General features: G+C 35.9%; 1 protein-coding gene across 6 annotated transcripts; it reads right to left on the reverse strand.

Annotated features, from left to right (window-relative positions):
• Nucleotides 1–222: 222 nt before the first annotated feature.
• On the reverse strand, nucleotides 223–19,556 carry csnk1g2a (casein kinase 1, gamma 2a). 6 transcript variants are annotated; one of them, XM_058799788.1, is made up of 12 exons: nucleotides 19,302–19,556; nucleotides 16,122–16,862; nucleotides 13,825–13,894; nucleotides 10,336–10,484; nucleotides 10,016–10,250; nucleotides 9,594–9,679; nucleotides 7,726–7,810; nucleotides 7,493–7,638; nucleotides 7,321–7,404; nucleotides 6,062–6,163; nucleotides 5,292–5,398; nucleotides 223–1,535 (listed from the first exon to the last, which is right to left on the reverse strand). In XM_058799788.1, exons 2-12 carry the CDS (start codon nucleotides 16,362–16,364, stop codon nucleotides 1,481–1,483), a joined length of 1,362 nt encoding a protein of 453 aa, XP_058655771.1. In that variant the 5' UTR covers nucleotides 16,365–16,862; nucleotides 19,302–19,556; the 3' UTR covers nucleotides 223–1,480. The 6 variants fall into 6 exon arrangements, with proteins under 6 accessions (XP_058655771.1, XP_058655746.1, XP_058655764.1 ...); XM_058799763.1 differs by having other exon boundaries at nucleotides 7,493–7,641; XM_058799781.1 differs by lacking the exon at nucleotides 19,302–19,556 and adding an exon at nucleotides 19,141–19,282 and having other exon boundaries at nucleotides 7,493–7,641.
• Nucleotides 19,557–21,751: the final 2,195 nt, after the last annotated feature.

The raw sequence follows: 21,751 nt of genomic DNA on the forward strand, positions 1-21,751 counted from the left end.
TTTCATGTGCAATAAACTTTAAGGCCCTTGCCCTGTAGCTCCAGATGTGTTCTATGGCACCGCATCCTGGTGATTCACTGCAACTGCATCTATATGGTCACTTGATGTTGACTGTACTGAAATAAGTGTTGCTTTTGCTGAAATAACCACAATAATTAACCACAACCATAAACTCGAAACAGTGATTGTGCTGAGACACAACATGTAACAGCTTATGAGGCATTGAAGAAAAGCAACATTTAATAGGTATGTAAATCAATACACATCCTCATTCTGATAGGCAACCTCTGTTACTGCGTAAAAACCCACAGACTCACGTCTTCATGGAGCTTTGCTATGATGCACTTTACAACAGTGAAAAAGAAATCTGAGAAATGCCAACAGGCTCCATCAGACTGGCATGGAGCGCACGGTAGAGAACAAACAATCTGAGAGGGCCATGGACACCTCACCTGGATAGGAATCGTAGATAGGGACACATTAGTGTTAAATGTTTTACTTGGAAAGGCACAAACTATGATTCCCAGGTAACTTAATCTAATGCGAAATACAAAAAAAAAAAAAAGCACAATTTTGACTGAGAGAATCACTTTTGTCCCTTTGGGAGAGACCAGCCTGCTGTATAAATGATCCCATGTCTGCTTTTATTTCCTGCTTCCTATTAATTTCAATGCCAGAAATGTCAAACAGTTTGCTTTTTTCCCCCCAAAAGTGCAATTCACAGAGGAGAGATCCAATGCATTTCTCTCCGTCTCCCACAGTACCTGAGACCAGCCACTGTGCTACAACAACATCATCCACATCGACACTGACAGGAAAAAAAATAGTAAAAAAGCAGAGAGAAAATAAAGAAACACTAAGAGCGGTTAAAAAATGTTCACACATTCTACAACATGAGTAAAACTGGGAGAGCAGATCTTCAAAACAACGTTTTAAATTACAAAAACAAAAAGGAACGACAAAATTTACATAGGTTGTCTGAATCCGGTGTACTTTTCTCCATACGTTAGTCAGCAGTCTCTCCCCACATACTTTGATCCTATAAAAAACAAAAACACCATGGAGCACATCACTCACTCATCCAGCCAGCCAGTGTGTCAAAGTGAACGGATGCCTGTGTGTAACTGTGAGTCTGGTTGCCTTTTAGTTCTCAAATAATGGTTTTGCATGTCATCTAAAATACAAGTTTAAACAGTCCATCTGGGTTTAAGTCACATAACATATATCATCTTATTTCTGACCACTGAGGTCTCTTCTGGTGTCCCGCATTGTACAAATATATTTATTTGTTCCACTGAATTGTTTCCTTACAAAGAGTGTCAGAGCCCAGAGTACTGAGGTGTGTCCTCTGAGCAGATGCCAAAAGTGAGGCAGTGAGTTTCTCTTCTGAGGTGGAGCTCCACGTTTCAGCTCAAGTCCTTTGCTTTTATTTTTCACTTTAAACGCACCAGTGATCTTAACGTTTCAAAGATGTTCCTCCTCACTTGTGCCGCTGGAGCGCTTTCCTCTTCCTCCTCTTGAAAAAACAACAGCACCTGAAAAGAGCGAAGGAGTTGAAGACGGTTTTGCAATCTCCCCCCTTCATTCTAAAACTAGTCAAACACAGTGAAAGCAAATTAAAAAACCCAGCAGGACAAAGAAAGGCCCAAATGTCTCCTAATGTTAGCATGGGATTAGACTGCACAATTGTGCACAACTATATGTAACTGGTGCTTATGTAATCAAAACAATGCTTTAACAATGTTTTGAACCATTTAAGTCCATGGCAACTACAATTTCCACATGCTCCAGCATTCTTTTCTTATTTATCAATATTTTTGGGGCAACTGTAGATGGCATACAAGTACAAAACCTTAGAAAGTGCTTTTAACAGCTTGATTGACTTGCCATGTGGTATTGCATATATTATTTGAAAATACTGAAAAAATATAAAATGTAAGTGATGTGTTATTTTTGTATTATTTATATTGGACTATTATACTATTTATTCATATTTTAAATAATTTAAAATAAAATTTACTTTTAAGTTTTCATTTTAATTTTGTGTGCTTATTTCTTTAGAGTTTTTTTTTTTTTTTTTTTGGTAGTACTTTACAATGTGTCATTTGTTAACATTAGTTAATGTATAAACTAGGGCTGGGCGATTTTTCAGATTTTATCGATTAATTCGAATTTAATGTTTTGCCACGATTTAATTTTTTATAAATTGAGGAATCACGATTTTGAATAAAATATTACCAAACGTTCGAATTAGACACTTTGACAATATGCCAATGATAACAGTAAAGAAAAAAGAATGATCCAACCGCATGTCAGCGCACGTGATTGTACATGCTCACGTGTGACGCACTCTGTGAAGGACCGTAATTAGAATGGCTAGGTGCCATTCACACAGAATGTGCATTTGTGTTGACAAAGATGCGTCACAGGCAGTGGTATAGTTGAACTTCTTTTAACTTGAGCGCCGCAGTTTTAGAATGCCGTTTCATGCATGAGACGTGAGCGCAACAGTCAAAACACGTCCATGTTTACATAGAAAAAACAATGGAATAGCAGCACAATCAAATAAAAAACTTACTACTGTATGTCTGATATTTAATGTTTGTATCGTGGTGACAGGATGAAAGCTGCTGTTCATTGTTTTTACAGAACATTTATAGTTAATAACAGTCTACTGGTGTTATACCTTCAGAAGTCAGAAAGAGCTTTATTACCAAGTATGTTTACACACACAAGGAATTTGACTTGGCGACAGGAGCTTCCAGTGCACAAGAAAGTACGGACATAGTGCAAACATAAATTATAATACATACATGAGAATTACACAGTAAAAATTAAATAATGCACTACTTACAGATGTAGAAATATAGAGAAAAAAATTTAACTGTTTAAATGAATGTACAGATGTGTTATTTACAAGTGTTCAGTTTACAAATGTACAATTTTCAGATTCTATGTATAAAATCAGTCATTTTGAATTACCTTGACTTTTGAGAATTTTTTTTTTAAGCATTTTTCTTGTAGCCTATTATTTCTGAACATATGTGACCCTGGACCACAAAACCAGTCTTAAGTCGCTGGGGTATATTTGTAGCAATAGCCAAAAATACACTGTATGGGTCAAAATGATATTTATCTTTTATGCCAAAAATCATTAGGACATTAAGCAAAGATCATGTTCCATGAAGATATTTTGTAAATTTCCTACTGTAAATATATCAAAACGTCGTTTTTGATTAGTAATATGTATTGCTAAGAATTCATTTGGACAACTTTAAAGGCGATTTTCTCAATATTTTGATTTTTTTGCACTCTCAGATTCCAGATTTTCAAATAGTTGTATCTTGGCCAAATATTGTCCGATCCAAACAAAAGCTTATTTATTCAGCTTTCAGATGCTGTACAAATCTCAATTTCGAAAAATTGACACTTAAGACTGGTTTTGTGGTCCAGGGTCACATATAACATGTATAAGACAAATTTGTACAAGATGCAGTTTTAGTTCATGCATCTTTTCTACAAAGATATTTAACAAGTGATTTTGTTTAATCATGTTGACGACTTCATGTGTGGTGCACTTGGAATAGAATTTTCTTTAACTAGAGGGTTAATAAAGAAAAAAGTTATTTGAATCATGTTGTAGTTACATTTTCAAGTTGACTAGTTAAAAATCGAGAATCGGTCAAACGTTCTGGAAAAAAAATTAAATACATAAATAAATCGAGATTTTATTTTTTTTGGCCATATCGCCAAGCTCTAATATTAACTAATATAAATGAACAATGAACAATACATTTATACACTATTTATTAATCTTTGTTAATGTTAGTTAATGAAAATACAGTCATTCATTGTTGTTAGTTCACGGTGAAGTTAACTAATGTTAAAGGTCCCATGACATGCTGCTTTTTGGATGCTTTTATATAGGCCTAAGTGGTCCCTAGTACTGTATCTGAAGTCTCTTTCCCGAAATTCAGCCTTGGTGCAGAATTTCAGCCACTACGAGCCAGTCTCACAATGAGCTTTACTTAGGACGTGCCATTCTGTGTCTGTAGCTTTAAATGCTAATGAGGAGGAGAGAGGCGGGGCAAGGTGGAGGGTGGGTGTGTGGCCTTAACTAGCTTGTGCTACCATGCGCTAATGTTGACAGTGGATGTATCGCAATGGCTCGTAGACACGCAGTCGTTCAAGATTTTCAGTTTGACCCAGAATCTGATCCGGATGGAGAAGCCCCGGATGAAGAAGTTGCAACTCAGTGGCTACAGCAGGACGTCACCGAATGGTTAGTTTAAAATATTGTGTATACGGTACTTTAGTTGGTTTGTTTATGTATGCTGTTACAGTTATTATCATGTAGCTAATGCTAGCCATAGGCTCGGATGAAGGAACTAAAAAAATACTTAGGTGTTCATTTGTACATCCAAACACTGAGCAACTATCATGCTTCGCTCATTTGCAAGCCATGATGTCTCTCGAGGGGAAAAAAATATTGTGCTCGCCTCGCACGGTAGTAGCTCATTTTCTCATGGGCGGACAAAGCAGAGAAAGGGGAGGTAACCTTTCCCCGTATGACTACATAAAGGGAAGATTCCAGATTGGGCCATCTGAGCTTTCATTTTCCCAAAGGCGAAGCAGGATACCCAGGGCTCGGTTTACACCTATCGCCATTTCTAGCCACTGGGGGACAATAGTCAGGCTAGGGGAACTCATATTAATGTTAAAAAACCTCATAAAGTGAACTTTTTCATGCCATGGGACCTTTAACAAACACAATTTGTGATTTTAACAATGCATTAGTAAATGTTGAAATTAACAAACTAAGATCAATAAATGCTGCATAAGTATTGTTCATTAGTAGTTAGTATGTTAACTACTGAACCTTATTGTAAAGTGTTATCTTTTTTTTTTAATATATATATTAAATTGGCTTCAATTTATTTCATTTTTAGTAATTTTACTCACGCTTATTACTTAAGCTTATTGTAGTTCAGTTCAAGGAAACATTTTAAATTATTTAAAAATTATATTTCAATTACAAAAAAATGTAATATAAGAATTAATAAATTGATAATTGATTCCTAGCAATGAAACCAAAACCTATATTTTTCTTTGACTGTACACTGCAACCTTAGCGGCTGGTGGTCAAATCTTTGCAGTTTCTTTATCTTTATTGAATACACTAAAAATAGGCAAAGAAAACTGCACAGTATAGAATACCATGCAAATAATTAAAAAGAAAATGAAAGTGTTTTTTTTTTGTTTTTGTTTTTGTTTTTTTAAATTGTACTTACTTTGTATCATCGGCCACCTCTACCTCAGCAGGGGCAGTTATGGGAGCGTTGGAGTGTCCTGCCGTGGGATCGTCTGTATTCACTTCTCCGTTGGTTGAGCTCATAACCTGAACATTAATTTAAAGAAGCAGGCAATGAGTTTGTAATACAGATTGGCAAAGATGAATAACAGCACAAAACCACAGTACACACTGGAATTTATTTCATCTAACTCGCACTTCATATTTAACAGTTTATGTAACTGGGGTTGGGGCTTAGTAACCTATTAAGGACACTTTTTTGAAATAATTTAAATGTTCAAAAATCAGGTTGCTTAGCACCAACCAGGGAAGGTTAAGAAGAATGTAGGGAAATGGAAAATGAAAGAACAGCGCTTGGTTAGATAATGGAAATATGCTAACACAGAAAATGAGTTTAGTTGGAAATCTTGGGACTAATATATTTCAAATGAAAATTTACACCCTGCATAACTAGAAGTACACAAACAAACATCCATTTGTCTTGCTTAGCTACTTATATACACAATACAAGCAGTATTTTCACACTGAAGTCACCAGATCCCAGGACTAACCATCAAGAGCGTGCAAGTGATGTGTGATGTGTGATGTGTGTTAGACAAAGGCAAGAGAGGAAAAGACCATTTAAGTATTCACAGCTGGAAAATGTATAGAGGTGTCTTGAGTGAGAGGATGAAAGGAACAGAAAGACAAGAACAGAGAAAGGAAGAGATCGACACCAACGGCATGCAGTACTGCGCAAACACCCAGTACCTGGACAGAGCCCCCCAGCCTATCGGCCGTGAGGTGCGACCCCAGGAGCTCCCTGTTGGTCACGGGAGTGGGCTGGGACTCACTTCCTTTAGGTTCTGGAGACTGGCATGACAGCGATGGGGGGGCGGGGGTGGGGGGTGGCAAAGGGCATAAGAGATGTTTTTGAAAAGAGATGAGGGTGTAAAGAAAAAAAGAACAGAACGAGTTTAAAGAGGAACGCCTTCCATGCACAAGCAGACTACTCTAGCTAACAGGATAGAGGTGGAAATAAAAGTGTGAGTGAAAAAACAAGAGAGCACGCAACATGCAGAGATGGAGAGGGAAGCTAAGCTCTTATCTTTCACAAACAGCTCTAGCCAATCATATCAAACTTAGAATGTAACGGACTTCATTTATCTAAGGGACTGTGACCAAGACATGGAAATACCACCATCTAAAAGAATGACAGCTTTTTAAGAAATGGCAGATCTTCAGACTAGCAAAAACTACTCTGGCTACAGCAAGTTGTCTTGGGATTGTTGATGAGTGAAACAAAAAGATACTGTTGACATGGAGGCACCCCTGCCCTGCACATTTTGCATGTTTCATATGCATGTTGCATGTTTCAGGTTTGAAAACCACTGGTTTAGAGAATCGTAAAACATTGAGATAACATTTTAAAAACATTACATTGCATAAAGCAATGTTTCTCCAAAAATAACCAAAAGAAAAAAAAAAAAAAAGGGAAGCTGGTACTTAAAAGTAATAACTGTGGCCCATTCTTCCTCTTTTACATCAACAAGGATTTGACTGTAAAACTGAAAGTGAAATGTCAAATATAATAAATATTATCATATAAAATAATCAATAATAAAATGTAAACAAAGTATTGTCAAATTAAATAAATACATTTCAATTAATGTTTAAAAAAAAAGTGAAATTAACAATACATTAATAAATCATATTTAAATGACTGAAGTAACAGTTTTTAAATGCCAATGTGCAGTTCACACGATTAAATTATAAAATAAAATTTATTCATTACAAAATATGGTGAAATTAACAGTTTTAAATATGGATACAATCTTAAAAAATGGTTTGAACAATCTTGTTTCATTAATTTAAAAAAATTATTATAAATAATTCCTTCATTTTATTTTCAAGTGGCACTCAAAGCAATTGAACTACAACTTAACACTTTACCATATACTATGAAATTGCACAAAAAAGTACTGTGTGTAATTTACAAAAGCATTAGAGTATAATGACTTTTATCCCACCTGATTTTTGGTCTGTGGTTGTGCTTTGTCTCTGCTGCTGGGCTGCAGAGGTGTGTCACTAGGCATGGGTCCTATTGGAGTCGGCTGTGTAGACACATAGGAAACTCAACATCCATGTACTTGGTTATATCATATATAAGTGGTTTATGATATGGCATCCAATTAGACTCACCAGCGGCTTGCCGACCCAGTCATATTCATAGTCAAAGACATAGCCATTTCTGTCAAAGAGGTCTGTAAAGAGTTTTCTCAAGTAGTCGTAATCTGGTTTTTCAAAGAAATCCAGTCTCCGCACATAGCGCAGGTAGGTGGCCATTTCTTCTGTGAAAGGATGTCAAAGTTAAGGCAATGCACTGGAGATGAGAACACGAGGGTATGTGACCATTTGAAAAAGAACGGGCTTACCAGGGAAACTTTCACAGAGCACTTCTATAGGGGTTGCCCTTTTGGTATCTCCAATTTTCTGATATCGCTCCTTCAGTGTGTCAGCCTTAATGAATGAAACAGGACATTTGTTCAGTAAATTGCTATCTTTTATACTATTAGCACTTTATTTCACAGTCCTGTTCAGCATGTACATACTATGTTCTTACTATAGTAATTGCAATAACTGGGTAACAAACAGGTACTACCCCGGAACCTAACATTAAACCCATGTAGTTACCATGTAGTACACTGAAAGTAGGGCTGCACGATAAAACGAAAATTAATTTTAATGTTAATGTTAATTTTCCTCAATAAAACGAAAACAAGTTCAGTATAATGTTTATGAGCCAAAAGTGGAATGATACAGCAGTACTCATTTAAACCACGCCACACAGACCATTTATCTGCTCGGCTAAAAAAGTTCAAATGGCAGCGCAGCACGAGCTCACTAGAGCAGATGCTGATACTGTAACTCTCGGTTACATGACCTCTATACAGCGCTGTGAGATCCAATGTGAAGTGCTTTAATTCAGCAAAGAACACAAATGACTCAGTGATTTAATCTAGTTTAAAGCCGGATAAAACAGCACTGACAAACAGGAGAAACACTGTGCGCAACGATACAGTCAGAAGGGTTTTTAAATATACAAATCACCATCATTTACCATAGATTTACTGTAGTAACACTAACTGCACCTTGGTATTGTGGCAGAAATGTGGGATATTCATATCAAATTTTATTATATTATTAATGCAAACATGTTTTAAAGGAGTAATGGAATATAATTACAGTATTTTCTGTGAATAAGCTACAGTGTTTGTGCATTTACTGTATACTAAATGTATTTAGATTTCTGTTTTTCATACAAATATTTAGAAACCATATAGTTAAATTTTTACCATGGTACTGAGGTGCTATATGTGTGGTTTTAACTTGTTATCATGATCTAAATGTATGCTACTATGGAAGACCAATGCTTAATTTTAATAAAACTCAAACAGTCAGAATAATTACACTTAAGTTTGACACATGCGCAAAACTACCTAGTAGTCCGCGCTGTTGTACTGAGGCACTTTTGATGATGAAAATTGCGTAATGAAGAAAGCTTTCTTCGTGACGCAATTTGTGTCATCAAAAGTATACTTTGGGATTTAAGTGGAAAACTTCATTTAAAGTCCTTATCCTATAAAGACTGAGCTCAAAATTTCTAGCCAACAGAATATTACTTTAGAATTAATAAGACTACTTCTTCATTTATGATTATTCCTTGATATTTCCATATTTTCCATTATAGTGGGACCCCTGTAATAAGCTGGATTATGATAATTGTGTGTCATTCAACAGGAAAGAAACAAGGATTTCAGTCTTTTTTTCCTCCTATAAACCAGAAAAAGCTGTAAACAAACATTTTTAAAGATATGTTTTTTCGTCTTCTAAATAGGTCAGCTTATCAAGGCTGTATAGCTATTGCTTATTCTGCTGACTTTCCATGATAGTGACAGATAGTGGGGCTCATCACTGTTTCAGACCTTAGCTGAGTGAGATAAGACTCTAAAACCTGAAAGATAGCATCAAAACACAGTTGAGAGAATGAGACATTTGAATGGAGGGGAAACTCTAGCCGTAGATTTTTATTTTACCTTATTTGGAGTCTCAATGATTATTTGCAGAACTGATACTCTCCCATATATACCATAAACTGTGCTTTAAGATATTCAAAGAGATGTAACAGAATAAAACAAACTGTATTTTTCTAAAATGGTATCATTTTCAGAGTTAATATTTGTTTTCGAAACAAACTCCTAAATCAAAATACATGAAGGCAGCAAACCACCTACAACAATACCTTTAAACCTTGCCAGGGCAGACTGCCTCGTAGAAAGTACATAAACATATGACCCAGCGCCTCCAAGTCGTCCCGCCTGCTTTGCTCTGTAAGATAAAAAGACATGCAAAATTATGAAACCTAGCTACACTAGAATCTGTCTTCAGTCAGTCACGAGTCTTAATTCACTGCACAAAATGATTGTATGCATTTAGTATTAAAATCAAAACCAGTGCAAAATCCTGAGCCAAAAAGAGCACCTGCATCTCACCAATGCATGATTAAATCTAAGTTCTGTGGCTGAGCATGTAGAGATTTGTGTCACTAACAGCTAAGCTAGGTTTTAAGGCGTACTTTAGTCTTTATCCCCCATGAAATTCTAATAACCCTCCCTAAGCCCTAACAGAGCGAATCTTTCCACACTTTCTGTGTGTGGCTCTTACCCTTCCCCAGGTGTGTGTTGATGCTCATGTAGCGAGCTGTCCCTGTTAAGCTCTTGTGCTCCCTGTAAGGGATGTGTTTTTTGGTCTCAGGGTCGATGTATTCTTTGGCAAGCCCAAAGTCGATGATGTGGATCGTATGTTGCCTCTTGGTCCCTGGCCGACCCACCAAAAAATTCTCGGGCTTAACGTCCCTGTAGATCAGACTTCTTGTGTGCACATACTCCATCCGTGTGATCTATGATAGATGTAGGCTATATGTTGGAACCAATATTTTTTTTTTATAATGTCTTTGTCTCATATGAGTGAGAGATCACACTGACCAGCTGAATTGCGATCATCAGGACGGTCTTGAGGGAAAAGGTTCTGTCGCAGAGGTCAAACAGGTCCTCCAGACTGGGGCCCAGCAGCTCCAGCACCATGGCATTGTATTTCCCACAAGGCCCAAAGTAGTACACCTGAGGAACACCCTCTGAACACACACGAATATATGCAGTTAGAAAACAGATTCACAAGAGTTCTGAAATTTAGCACAACATGAACTAAAATCAGATTACATAATATGATTACATAAAGACAAGGAACAATCATCTTTTGTTATGTGGTGTTCGGCATTCTTAGATGTTTTAGGAGTAATTATCAGGTCATATGAGGTAGACATGAATCTATTTTAAGACATCTTGATACACGCAACATTTTTGTGTATGATAGGTATTGGGCTGGGAAATCTATTAGGCACATATGAACATTGTGAATACTTTGTGTTTCTTGCACACTAGTTTCCACGCACACTTTTTGTGCTTCATGACTGCTGTAGCCATTTAAATTAGAGGTTGAGTGGATCGCAGTTGATCCATGATCCTTACAGACAAAGCCCCACAGTTTGGCACACATGTGATCTGCAGATTAATTGCTAAATTTAACCATAATAGAATTAAAGTTTATCATTTGTACTTGTTTACACACACACACAAGTGATTTTAAACCATTCTAGCGAAAAAAAAGGCAAAACGGAACTTGTTTTGTTACTTGAGCACTGTTTTCTACGCACACAACAGCGCACATGCAGAGAAGCGCGTTTTAGAGAAACTGAATTCTCTTTCATATCTCCTTGCGTTTGAACAGACACATAAGCCACGTTTACATGTACACTTTTTTGTCATTCCGATTAAAATCATTCCGATTGAAAGATTTGGTCGACTGTTTTCATGAGACGTTATCTAATCCAAATGACAACAAATAGCCTACAAATCACCAGAGGAAAAAAACACCCCCGTTTTTTGCATTAATATTTTTAATAGCTGCTTGTGCTTGTTTAAAATAAACAGACTAATATTTGAATCCCTTGCATTGATTTGAGCGCTCAGTCATGTGGCCAGAACACATAGGCCTACACATTAATAGAAATTATACGGCCATCTTTGATCGTACCACACACAGAACAAATTAGATTTCTCGTTTGCAGTTTCTAATAACTAAGTTGCACATATCTATCAGATAAAATACTAAACACAATATAGCTTGATCTCAGCCAGTTGATCAACACTCATCATATCGCCATAATTTCTTAATGTAAAGCATTGAGGGTTAAAATAACAGTATGACCCTCTGTAATGCAGCTCTGAAATTAATTGTATTGTTATACTAAAAAGTTTTACTGTACTTAAACAGAACAAATAAACGATTTCTTACCAAGAGTTGCTGAACTTAAAGGAGTAAAGGCGTTGCTTTATGAATACGGAGAGTGATCGCAACGAGTTGTATCACAAATAACATTTCCAAGCGTTTAATCGTACATTATTTATGGCGTGAGCACTTATAAATTCAAGCAGATTGGAAATTAGGAATCTGTAATATATAAACACATGACAAAGGCAAATTTTGGTCAAGTTGTTTATTTTCTTTGAGCTAAACTGTCACCATTGTGTTGTTTCTAAGCTGAAAATCTGAAAATTGCACTTAATTTCAGATCCGTTTTCCACTCAAGTCACGAGAGCAGATATAGCAGTTCATTACACAGCAAGCGTTCTCCATTTTAATGTGTTTTTAACTGTATAATTAAAATTTTTCACTTCTACCTCCATTATTTTCCAGTCTCTACTGTAGTGTTGGTGTCCCCAAATTCCAGAATGTCGCAAAGTAATCATTTTAACGTGTTTACATGGCAGAATTGTAATTTTGTTCGGTTTATAGAAAGGTTTATCCCACCCCTCTCAAACCGATTACAATTTCATTCGATTTGGGCATTTTTATTCCGATCGAGGTGTTTACATGGAGCATTTTGTGTGTAAACGCACCTATATACACACAAAATTGACAACATACTGATCTCGACAATCATTCTGGTAAATGCAGTTGGTTACGTCTTAAGTGAACGAGAACAGCCGAGAAAGAAATCGGATGTGTATCATTATATTGGAGCCGTGCATCAAGTCTCAAAGGGATAACAGTCTATAAATACCTGCTGCTGTCGTTAATGCTCATCAAACAACAAAACACAGATTAATTTGACAAAGATTAATCTATTTAATTTATACAGTGAACTGAACACTATGCAGTGTTATTTTACACTTTATTTTTTTAATTTCTTTACCTGAATACCGACCTTATTTTATATGTAACACTGTTCTGTTGTATTTATAAATGCTTGTAATGTGTATTTTTCTCATTTTTACTGGCTGTTTATTTGTCTCTTTCATCACGTTTGAATTTTCTTAGTTAGGCAAGCAGTTTTTGCTGCGGTATCGAAGAAATACTACTTAGCTTAATAATAAATGGAAAGCAATATTACACAGAATTTTTTTTTTCTTTACCTCAGGAGCAAAAATAGAGTTGGGAAGTTTAAATTGTTTGGGCTAACCAGTTCTTCCAAACTGTCCATTTCAATTAATCAGTTGAATGCACAATTTGCATCAACAATCAATAATGTTCACAGAAGTGAAGAAAACATTACCTAATAAATTCAATAGCATTAAACATTAAAAATTCATCTACTTTAAAATGAAATCTAGCTTACAACGATGGCTGTTTGGTAAAAAATTATGGCTCCTTTAAAAAACAAGAACTATGTAAACAGATACATATCAAACATTGTCAGAACACTGAAAAATATCACGACATGATATCAAGATTTTTATCAATATCTCCAAGCCCTAATCTGGTTTAAGACTCCAGTCAATCTCACAGTACCTTCGACAACTATCACAAAAACACTACCTGAGAAACCACAAACACACACAGTAATATATTCACAATACAACTTCAGCTCAGAAGAAAGAATGAATATGACAGTGTACAGTGCTCCCCTCATGAAAAATGTATAGCAGAATAAAAAAGGGTCTGAGGCCTTAATGCTGGGAACAGAGATGTCTGGCTCAACAGCGGTGAGAGATGAACACTTCAACCAGCAACTGTAGGCTTTATTTCATCTGAGCCTTATCAGGCATTCTTTGATTTTTGATTGTTGAAATAAGCTATAGGTTAACCTTTCACATCTTTGAATGCATGTTAGCCTCTTTCTGTCCTGCAAGTCTTATCAAAAGTTGTCTGAAAAGAACAGAGCAAATAGAGCAATCGATGCACAGGAACCAGTTTGTGCTGATTAAACTCGTCATCTGTGCTGAAAAGAGGATGTGGACAGGATGGGCTAAAAGCAACTCACAATTGTAAATAGGATGTGGACAGCATAAGCTCTACAACAAAGAAATTGGCCCTAAACTGTGGTGTGAATGTGGGTGCAAAACAGAAAGTTTTAAAGTAATGTGTGGTGGATAAAATGAGAAAAACAGACAGAGGTACAGCTTATTGCTTACCTGAGTTACCCAACTGTTTATAAAACCTGTACTCGAGATGGAGCTGGGGCGCTCTGGATTTGATTGGCTCCTATGAAAAAGCAAAATTAACATAATTAGTATTTGTAACCGTCTTAAGTAGCAATAAAAAGCCAGTTATTAACGTTGCTTCAGCATTAAAGCAGTAAATTGTAATTGACGTGGTACTAATTCAGTGTACATATATTGTTGTGAATACTTATATTTAAGCAAATATTCTTTTAAGGGAGTGGCAAAGACAACTAATATGTGACTTCTATCATTAGGATACTGCTAGGCATGGAAGACTCAGGTTATGCCATCACTAAGCGATCAATATGAGGTGGTCCATTTAGCTGAATGCCGGTTTTACATAAATAATGAAAGTGAGAGAATGTGTGCGTGTGTGTTCAGTTAAGTGCAGGATCCAGGGTTGAGTCATCTGTGGCACCAGCAGCTCTGAACATGCGGAGGAAAGCGCTACTAAGCAGGAGGCAGAATGGAAGAGCCAAATAAATATATAAATAAATAAAAACAAACAGATTGCATAAAGGCCACAGGATGTATTAAATACCCAGCAGTGGAGAGTGAGGAGTACAACAGGTTTACTCTTTTATATCGTTTGTTTTCAGCATGGGTTTTCACTAATAAATAGTCAAATCAGAGGAACATCAAGACACCCTCTATTTAGTACCAGTAATTGGGTAATGCAGCTTAATGCAGCTTCTTCAGAGAGGATATTTGTCTTGTTTAACAGTCAACACCACTAGGCAGACATGTACCTCGATCTTCACAACATAGCAGAATGAAGAGCTGAAATCAAGTGTTGTAGCATCCATATGAAGCTTTTTTCAACAGACCCATACATCACTTGCTTCACTCTTATCACCAAATGTAAGTGTGACTAAGGATCTCATTTAAGGATTAAATTAAGGATTTGTAAAGGTGAGACCAAGGAGCTAATGACAAAAAAGTGACAAATTTCATTCAAAGCAGAATAGTTGGTAACATGGTAAAAGTAATAACGAGAAGAGTTAATTTGAGACTTCTGTAATGTGGTGAGACTCTAGAGAATTCGAGTATTCACAGAATACATCTTACACACTGAAAATTGAGGCCGGCATTGCTCACGACCAATGTGGGTGGCTACTAAAATGTCCCTAGATAATATTCTAATCACTAACTCTAATCATCTTTGCCTGTGTATTTTGATATGCAGGCTTGAAACCAAATCCAATTAAAATATTGATATGGAGGAAGAGTTTTAAATTGTTTTTGCATCGCCTGCACAGCAACTAACCAGAAAAAAACTGGACATTTTTCCAACCGAGAGGGTAAGACACTATTTCCACACTACGACACTGACCAGTCAAAAAAACAAATATGTACACTAGCATTCAAAAGGTTGGGATCTGTACGATTTTTAAAAGAAATATCATACGCTTGCCAAGGCTACATTTATTTGATCTAAAAAGTAAAAACCTAATATTGTGAAAAATTATTATTTTAACATATAACTGATATATTTTTATGAAGAAGTATTCATAACCCCAACATTTCAAATGATTTTTTTTTGTGTGTAAAATATATATTTCAATAATTTTCATTCAAATCTATTTTTAGCGTTTATTAAATCTAATTTGGTATAAAATTTCATCTACCAATAGGAGTGAAGTACTAATTCATACAGTACACATTTTACTACATTTAAGTCCATTCCACAAATTTTCCCCAAAAAATACTGCAGAAAATACATTTGGGCCTACAAATCTCTGATCAGACATGCGATTAGGAAAGGAGAAATACATCTTGCAGCATAAAAGTATGTTATAAAAGTAAAAGTAGGTAAGGTCATAGGATTCCTGTTCAGCACATTGTTTTTACATGCATATGTTCATACACTTGTAAGATAAACTGCTATAGCATGGAAATATGTATATTATCTCAAAAAGTCAATATTTTGTTCATTAAGAGTACATTCCTCACCACAGGTTAGGAAAGAATTGTGTGTTGTGAAGAAAATATGATTTCAGCATATAGGTTTTAGAGTTTATATCCGCGGTAGGATAAAAAGTAAAAGTACAGTAATTACATGGAGATATGCGAGTGTAAAAAGGAACTGGGTGAACAAAAGAGAACACAAGCACTGCATATTAATCTAATGTGGTTTAGATGTTATGAACTACTGTGTGTTTATGTTCTTATGCAACCGGTTAACAGCACACACACGCACTACAGGCATCAGCTGAAGTTCAGTGACCATTAACTACTAATATCAACTGATTTTGTGAGGAACTTACCAGTTTAATGGCCACATATTCATTGGTGTAAAGATTTTTCCCGAGTCGAAGCTCGCCAAAGTTCCCGCAGCCAATCTTCTTTCCCACTCGGAAGTTGGGGCCAACCATAAGCACCCCAGAGTTGGTCCCAGAGCCTCGGCCGCCCCCATGCCCTGTCCTGCTCCCACCAGTCTTAGACATTCTCTTTCCTTCCTCCGCCTCTCCTTTTCCTCCTCCTCCTCCTCCTCTCTTATCAAAATCCATAAGCTTGTGATACCCCGGCCTCTCCACGATTACTCCACTGCCATAAAATCACAGAGCCACCAAAACAACTAACAACAGGGGCACGGGGAATGGGATGGAGGAGAGGAATTTAGAGAGAAAGAGAGTGGAGGGAATGGCTTATCCACAACACAGCTCAACACATGTAGATTAAACTAGGCATTAACTGCTTTTATAGATGGAGAAGGTATAGCAGACAATCCTAGGGCAATATGATTCAGTGCAAAGACATCATATGGAATATTCCTTAAATCCGACCATAGAGAAGAACGTTCCTTGGGAAAAGGACAGATGCACACGACCCTAGCTGGTAAAAGTGAGGCGGTGTCTGGCATTGGTTTCCATCCTTTGCATCCCCTCCAGGTGGTTTTGCAGAGATGTGTAAGGCATTCCTTGAGTCCAAGTATGAACGCAGAGCATATCAACGTTTTTGTCGAGAGGAAACTGGTGGAACATCAGCAGCTTAACACTTTAGAATATCTGGGGCAAAGAAAAGGCACAATTAGCACTAAACAGACTGCTTAAAAGTACACACAGAGTACTGAACCTGGCACATGTTCCACTATGGTGGAAAGAAATACACAATGCACTACTGATTTAAAGGGACTTTTCAGTCAAAAATAAAAATTCTCTCATTATTTAGTCACCCTCATGTTGTTCCAAACCTGTATGACCTTAGTTCTTCTGCAGAACACAAATAAAGATATTCTGAAGAATTATTTTGCTGGTTGACTTTCATTTTATGGACAAAAAAAAAAAAAAAACAGACATTTCTCAAAATATCTTTTTTATTTTATGTTGCACAGAAAAAGGTAAGTCATACGTAGGGTTGCAAAGGGATGGAACATTTCCAGAAAAGTTTCGGAAACTTTCTTAAAGTTTCTGAAATATTCCAAAAAAAATCCCAGAAAGTTTCAGAAATGTTCTGCCTTTTTGCAACCCTACATACAGGTTTGGAAAGAAATATAATTCCTGGGTGAGCTATCCCATGAATATATTAATGATTTAAAAGACAAAAGACAGTTTAACAATTCTTAAACAGAAATATATTGAAAGAAACCCTCAAAATAACCTAAAATGATTGTTTTTATCATCTCAGGGCTAAAGAAGAAAGCTTCTTGTGTTACCAATTACAACTTTATAAATCTATTAACAGTTACTACCACAGCAGCTTTTAACACTTTGTGGTAAGAATGGATTACAACATTTATACATAAAAGTCCTACTTAAACACAATTTGCTTTGATTTAAAGCCTCAAACTCTTGTAAGACCTTAAATAAAACAGAACATACAATAAAAAGTGTTGCAAGAAAACATCAGCATTGCACCATCACCATCTCTATGAAACACACAATTAAGAGTCTAAACGTTTCAGGGACACGAAACCAGAGACCATCTCCCTACAGGAAATGTTATCTAGCGTTTCTGACTTCCAGCTCTAAAAATACATCCCTCAGGAGCTCGAGATGAGGCCTGAGGTCGTGTGAAGACGAGCAGAAGTCATCTTGGATCGAGTGTCTCGGTTATGTTGCTAGCGGAGAGAGGCACCTCGCCAGATGTTACAGATGACGCCGTCCATGGTTTTATTTTTCCTAGCCACATAACCCGTATTATCTTATAGCTATATACTACTGCCATATGGATATTTCTCTGACACACTCATCTCTGACCGATAACAGATTATATCCTGATTGTACCACCGAAAACCATTTGATAGCATTAACGCACTTTCAGCAAAGCTGCTTTGAAAGAATGTATTGTGAAATGCACGATACAAATAAAATTGAATTTAACAACAGACAATGTCCCTTACAATCAAACTTGAAAGAATTCATGCCCAGTAAGCTTATTCTTAATTTTAAAACAGAACAATCGATAGACAGACAGACCACTGACATGTTACATCTTGTGACAAAAAAAAAGAAAACTGGTGTCTTTACATCAAGCCATTTTGTTATGATGCACAAAATGTTATATGTCTATAAAAAAAAACAATGTCTTTATTTTCTGTCTGTGGATTTGTAGCATTCATTGCACTTTCAATAGCAAGATATCAGTATCAGAAACTATGATTAAATTCTATCAGATCTATAAAGTTAACCATCCAGCTAAGACTATAATCCATCGTCTCATGTCGGATCAGGCCTGATCTACATGCATCGACAACAAAACTGTTTTACAATGCCAACAAATGTGATAACAGGCCTGCACACTGGCCCTCCCTCTAGCTTCAGCAGCCTGTCTTATGAAATGAAATGAAATGAAATGAAAAATTGCTCGAGAAATGAAAACGCGCTACACTGTCAAATATTTATTTCGAAAAGACATCTAAAGGGCTAACTTGCGGGAAATAAACTAGACGAATGTGCCAACTAGCCTAATTCAGCTCGCCACCAAAGTATGAGAAAGAAACTTGAGTTAACAGTTAACTTACTAAGATAAACTCCGAGCATATTTTGGTACATCATGTCCTCTTTGTAAAAGTACATTATACGAACGTAAAGACAGCAAAAAAGGGACGTTCTTGTGAATCCTCCAGTGCTGAAGAGCTAATGTTGTCAGTTAGCCACTGAGTTGCCAACTAAGCAGCAGAAATGAGTGAACACAGGCTAACGCGCTAACTAGCCCAAACAAGCTAACGATATGTGGCCTGCGCTTCAGCGCGCAAACGAGAGTTACTAAACCAACATAACAACACCAGCGGGTTATGGAAAATCAAAGACAGCTTGTTATCGTCTACAACCACATTATACATACGTCAAAGCAATATTTGTTGACAAGCACACAGATTTTGTTGCCAGCCATTAACCGGGCAACTCCTTAATCCCGAGCAGTCGAAATTGGTCTAAATTACGCACACGGAATATTCCGTACATCGTTCAAGGAGGAAGACGTATCAACAGACTAGACACTTTTACCTAGATCTCTGTATTATAAATCGATGACAGTTCCCATTTTGTCGGTTTTAATGCTCATTCCTTGAAGCCATTATCATTTTTTCTCCCTCTTCGCTGATGTCTCTTTAAGCCTCTCCGTACAGCTGGCGCGTTTCCTCCGCTGTCGTCGTTCACAATACTAGGGCTAAGTTGCAAATCTTGCGTAGTTGTGTTTGAAGAATACCGGGTCATACAATTCCGCGCTCTTCGGAAAAAATAATGCGCAGTTTCATTCAACGTAAAAACTACGTGAGAAACTGAACCGGATGACGTAGAAACTGGTGTCGACCGCTTTCACAAAACTGATTATGTATTATGTATTATTCACCACATTTTCATGTCCCAAACATTTTGTCTTAGTATACTAGATAAAATACTGAACACACTTAAATTATGTTAGTTTGGAGAAGGGTTTTAATATTATTTATTTGTAAATCTACTACCGTTAGGGGTAATCTTTTATTCGGAATGCATCAAATTTATCAAAAGTGACAGTAAAGTCCCTAATTAATTAAACATAGGTGTTTAATTTAAATTTTTTTGGTCGTTATTTAAACATGAAAACATTGAAGCAATTTGCTCAATATATTTTTGAAATCTGGCTATACCTTTTTAGAAGTCCTTCCTTACAACACAGGGATATTCATTTGGAAAGTTTACAAAGCATAAAATGTACTGTATAACAGGGATGACCCAATATAAGCCGAGATCCTATGATAAATAAAAAGTTAAAAAGAACAGCATTTATTCAAAATAGAAATCTTTTGAATGAGTCTTTACTATCACTTTTTATCAATTTAACACATCCTTGCTGAATAAAATAAAATAAATTCAAAAAAAAAGAAAGAAAATATTGCTGACCCCCAATTTTGAATGGTAGCATATATTGTTACAGAAGATTTCTATTTTGAATAAATGCTTTTCATTCATCGAAGAATCCTGAAAAAAGTATCACAGATTCCAAAAGAAATATTAAGCAGCATAACTATTCAAACATTGATAATAAATCAACATATTAGAATGATTTTTGAAGGATCATGTCACACTGAAGACTGGAGTATGGCTGATGAAAATTCAGCATCACATACTGTAAAAAGTGATAAGTTGACTTAACTTAAAAAAAATTGAGTAAACCTGTTGCTTTAAAAATTTTAAGTAAATGATAATTTAAAAAATAAGTTAATTGAATTGTCAAGTTCACTTAACTTTTTTTTTTTTTAATTATTAAGTACTTAATTTTAAGGCAATGGGTTTCCTCGATTTTTTTAAGTTAAGTCAACTTTCACTTTTTACAGTGCAGGAATAAATTATATTTTAAAGTATATTAAAAACATTATTTTGAATTCATATTTTGCAATATTAATGTTTTTTCTGTATTTTTGATTAAATAAATGCAGCCTTGATGAGTTTAAGAACTTCTTTAAAAACATTAAAATGTATACTGCATTGATGTATACTGTAAATGCAATAAACATTTTAATCGTATATCTTGTCAAGTCTTTTTACTTCTGGATTTATTAGTATTACAATTTTTTTTATTATTATTATTATTTTATGAACAATCCTATTAAAGAAAAATTATAGTATGATAAATGTGAGGATATTGATCTGAAGGAAATAGGGCCATTCATCGGTTCTTTGAAGAACCTTTAAAAAGGGTTCTTTGTAGTACAGAAAAGGTTCTTTATGGCACCAAGAAGAACAACGATTCTTTAAAGAACCTTTCACAAAATGGTTCTTCAGGGAACCAAAAATGGTTCCTATGGCATCGTCGCAAAATCCCCTTTTTGGTTCTTCCTGGCACCTTTTCTTTTAAGAGTGTAAGAACTTCTTTAAAAACATTAAAAAATCTTACTGATCTCAAACTTTTGAAAGGGAGTGTAAGCCTAGGCTTGTATGTCTGCATAACAGTAATTAGTCATTAGTAGCCTAAATTTTGTCATCACAGATGTTTTGATTGAATTGTGAAGTCTGTTTGAATTCCTATACCATAATTGCTGTAAAATAATAATAAAAATAAAAAAGCAAATTACACAAAAATCATTTAGATGCTTGTTTGATGTGTGAGATAGGGATGACCTTTTCATTAAAATCTGCAAAATATTTTTGATTTGAGGGATTTTTATTGCTTAGCCTTATCTTATTGCTCATCAACTGATAAAGCCACAGCTTGGGTTATTTGTTCATGACCTGTGAGTTCCTGTCTCTCTGCAGAGTTAGTCCTACTCAAACCTTGGACACATTTCAGTTCAAACATGTGCTTTCTGAAATTCGTTTTGCTGCTGCTCCTTTCATCACATATAAGTGGTAAGTTTCAAAAAAGGTATGTAGTAACGTTTTTTACTCAGACATATTTAGAGAGCTGTGTTTATCATTATTTCTTTTAGGTGGCTGTCAGCCCATTATCAGTGTGACAGGAGGATCAAGTGTTT

The sequence above is a fragment of the Onychostoma macrolepis genome, chromosome 02 (assembly GCF_012432095.1).
Source record: "Onychostoma macrolepis isolate SWU-2019 chromosome 02, ASM1243209v1, whole genome shotgun sequence".
In the NCBI taxonomy this organism is placed as follows: domain Eukaryota; kingdom Metazoa; phylum Chordata; class Actinopteri; order Cypriniformes; family Cyprinidae; genus Onychostoma; species Onychostoma macrolepis.

Excerpts from the sequence above, each read along its gene's own strand:
- csnk1g2a (XM_058799763.1), bottom strand. The coding sequence starts at position 16,364 with ATGGATTTTGATAAGAGAGGAGGAGGAGGAGGAGGAAAAGGAGAGGCG. Across the intron at positions 13,895-16,121 it reads AATATGTGGCCATTAAACTG|GAGCCAATCAAATCCAGAGC; the intron begins GTAAGTTCCTCA and ends GCTTTTTCATAG. Across the intron at positions 7,405-7,492 it reads ACTGGGTCGGCAAGCCGCTG|CCGACTCCAATAGGACCCAT; the intron begins GTGAGTCTAATT and ends GTGTCTACACAG.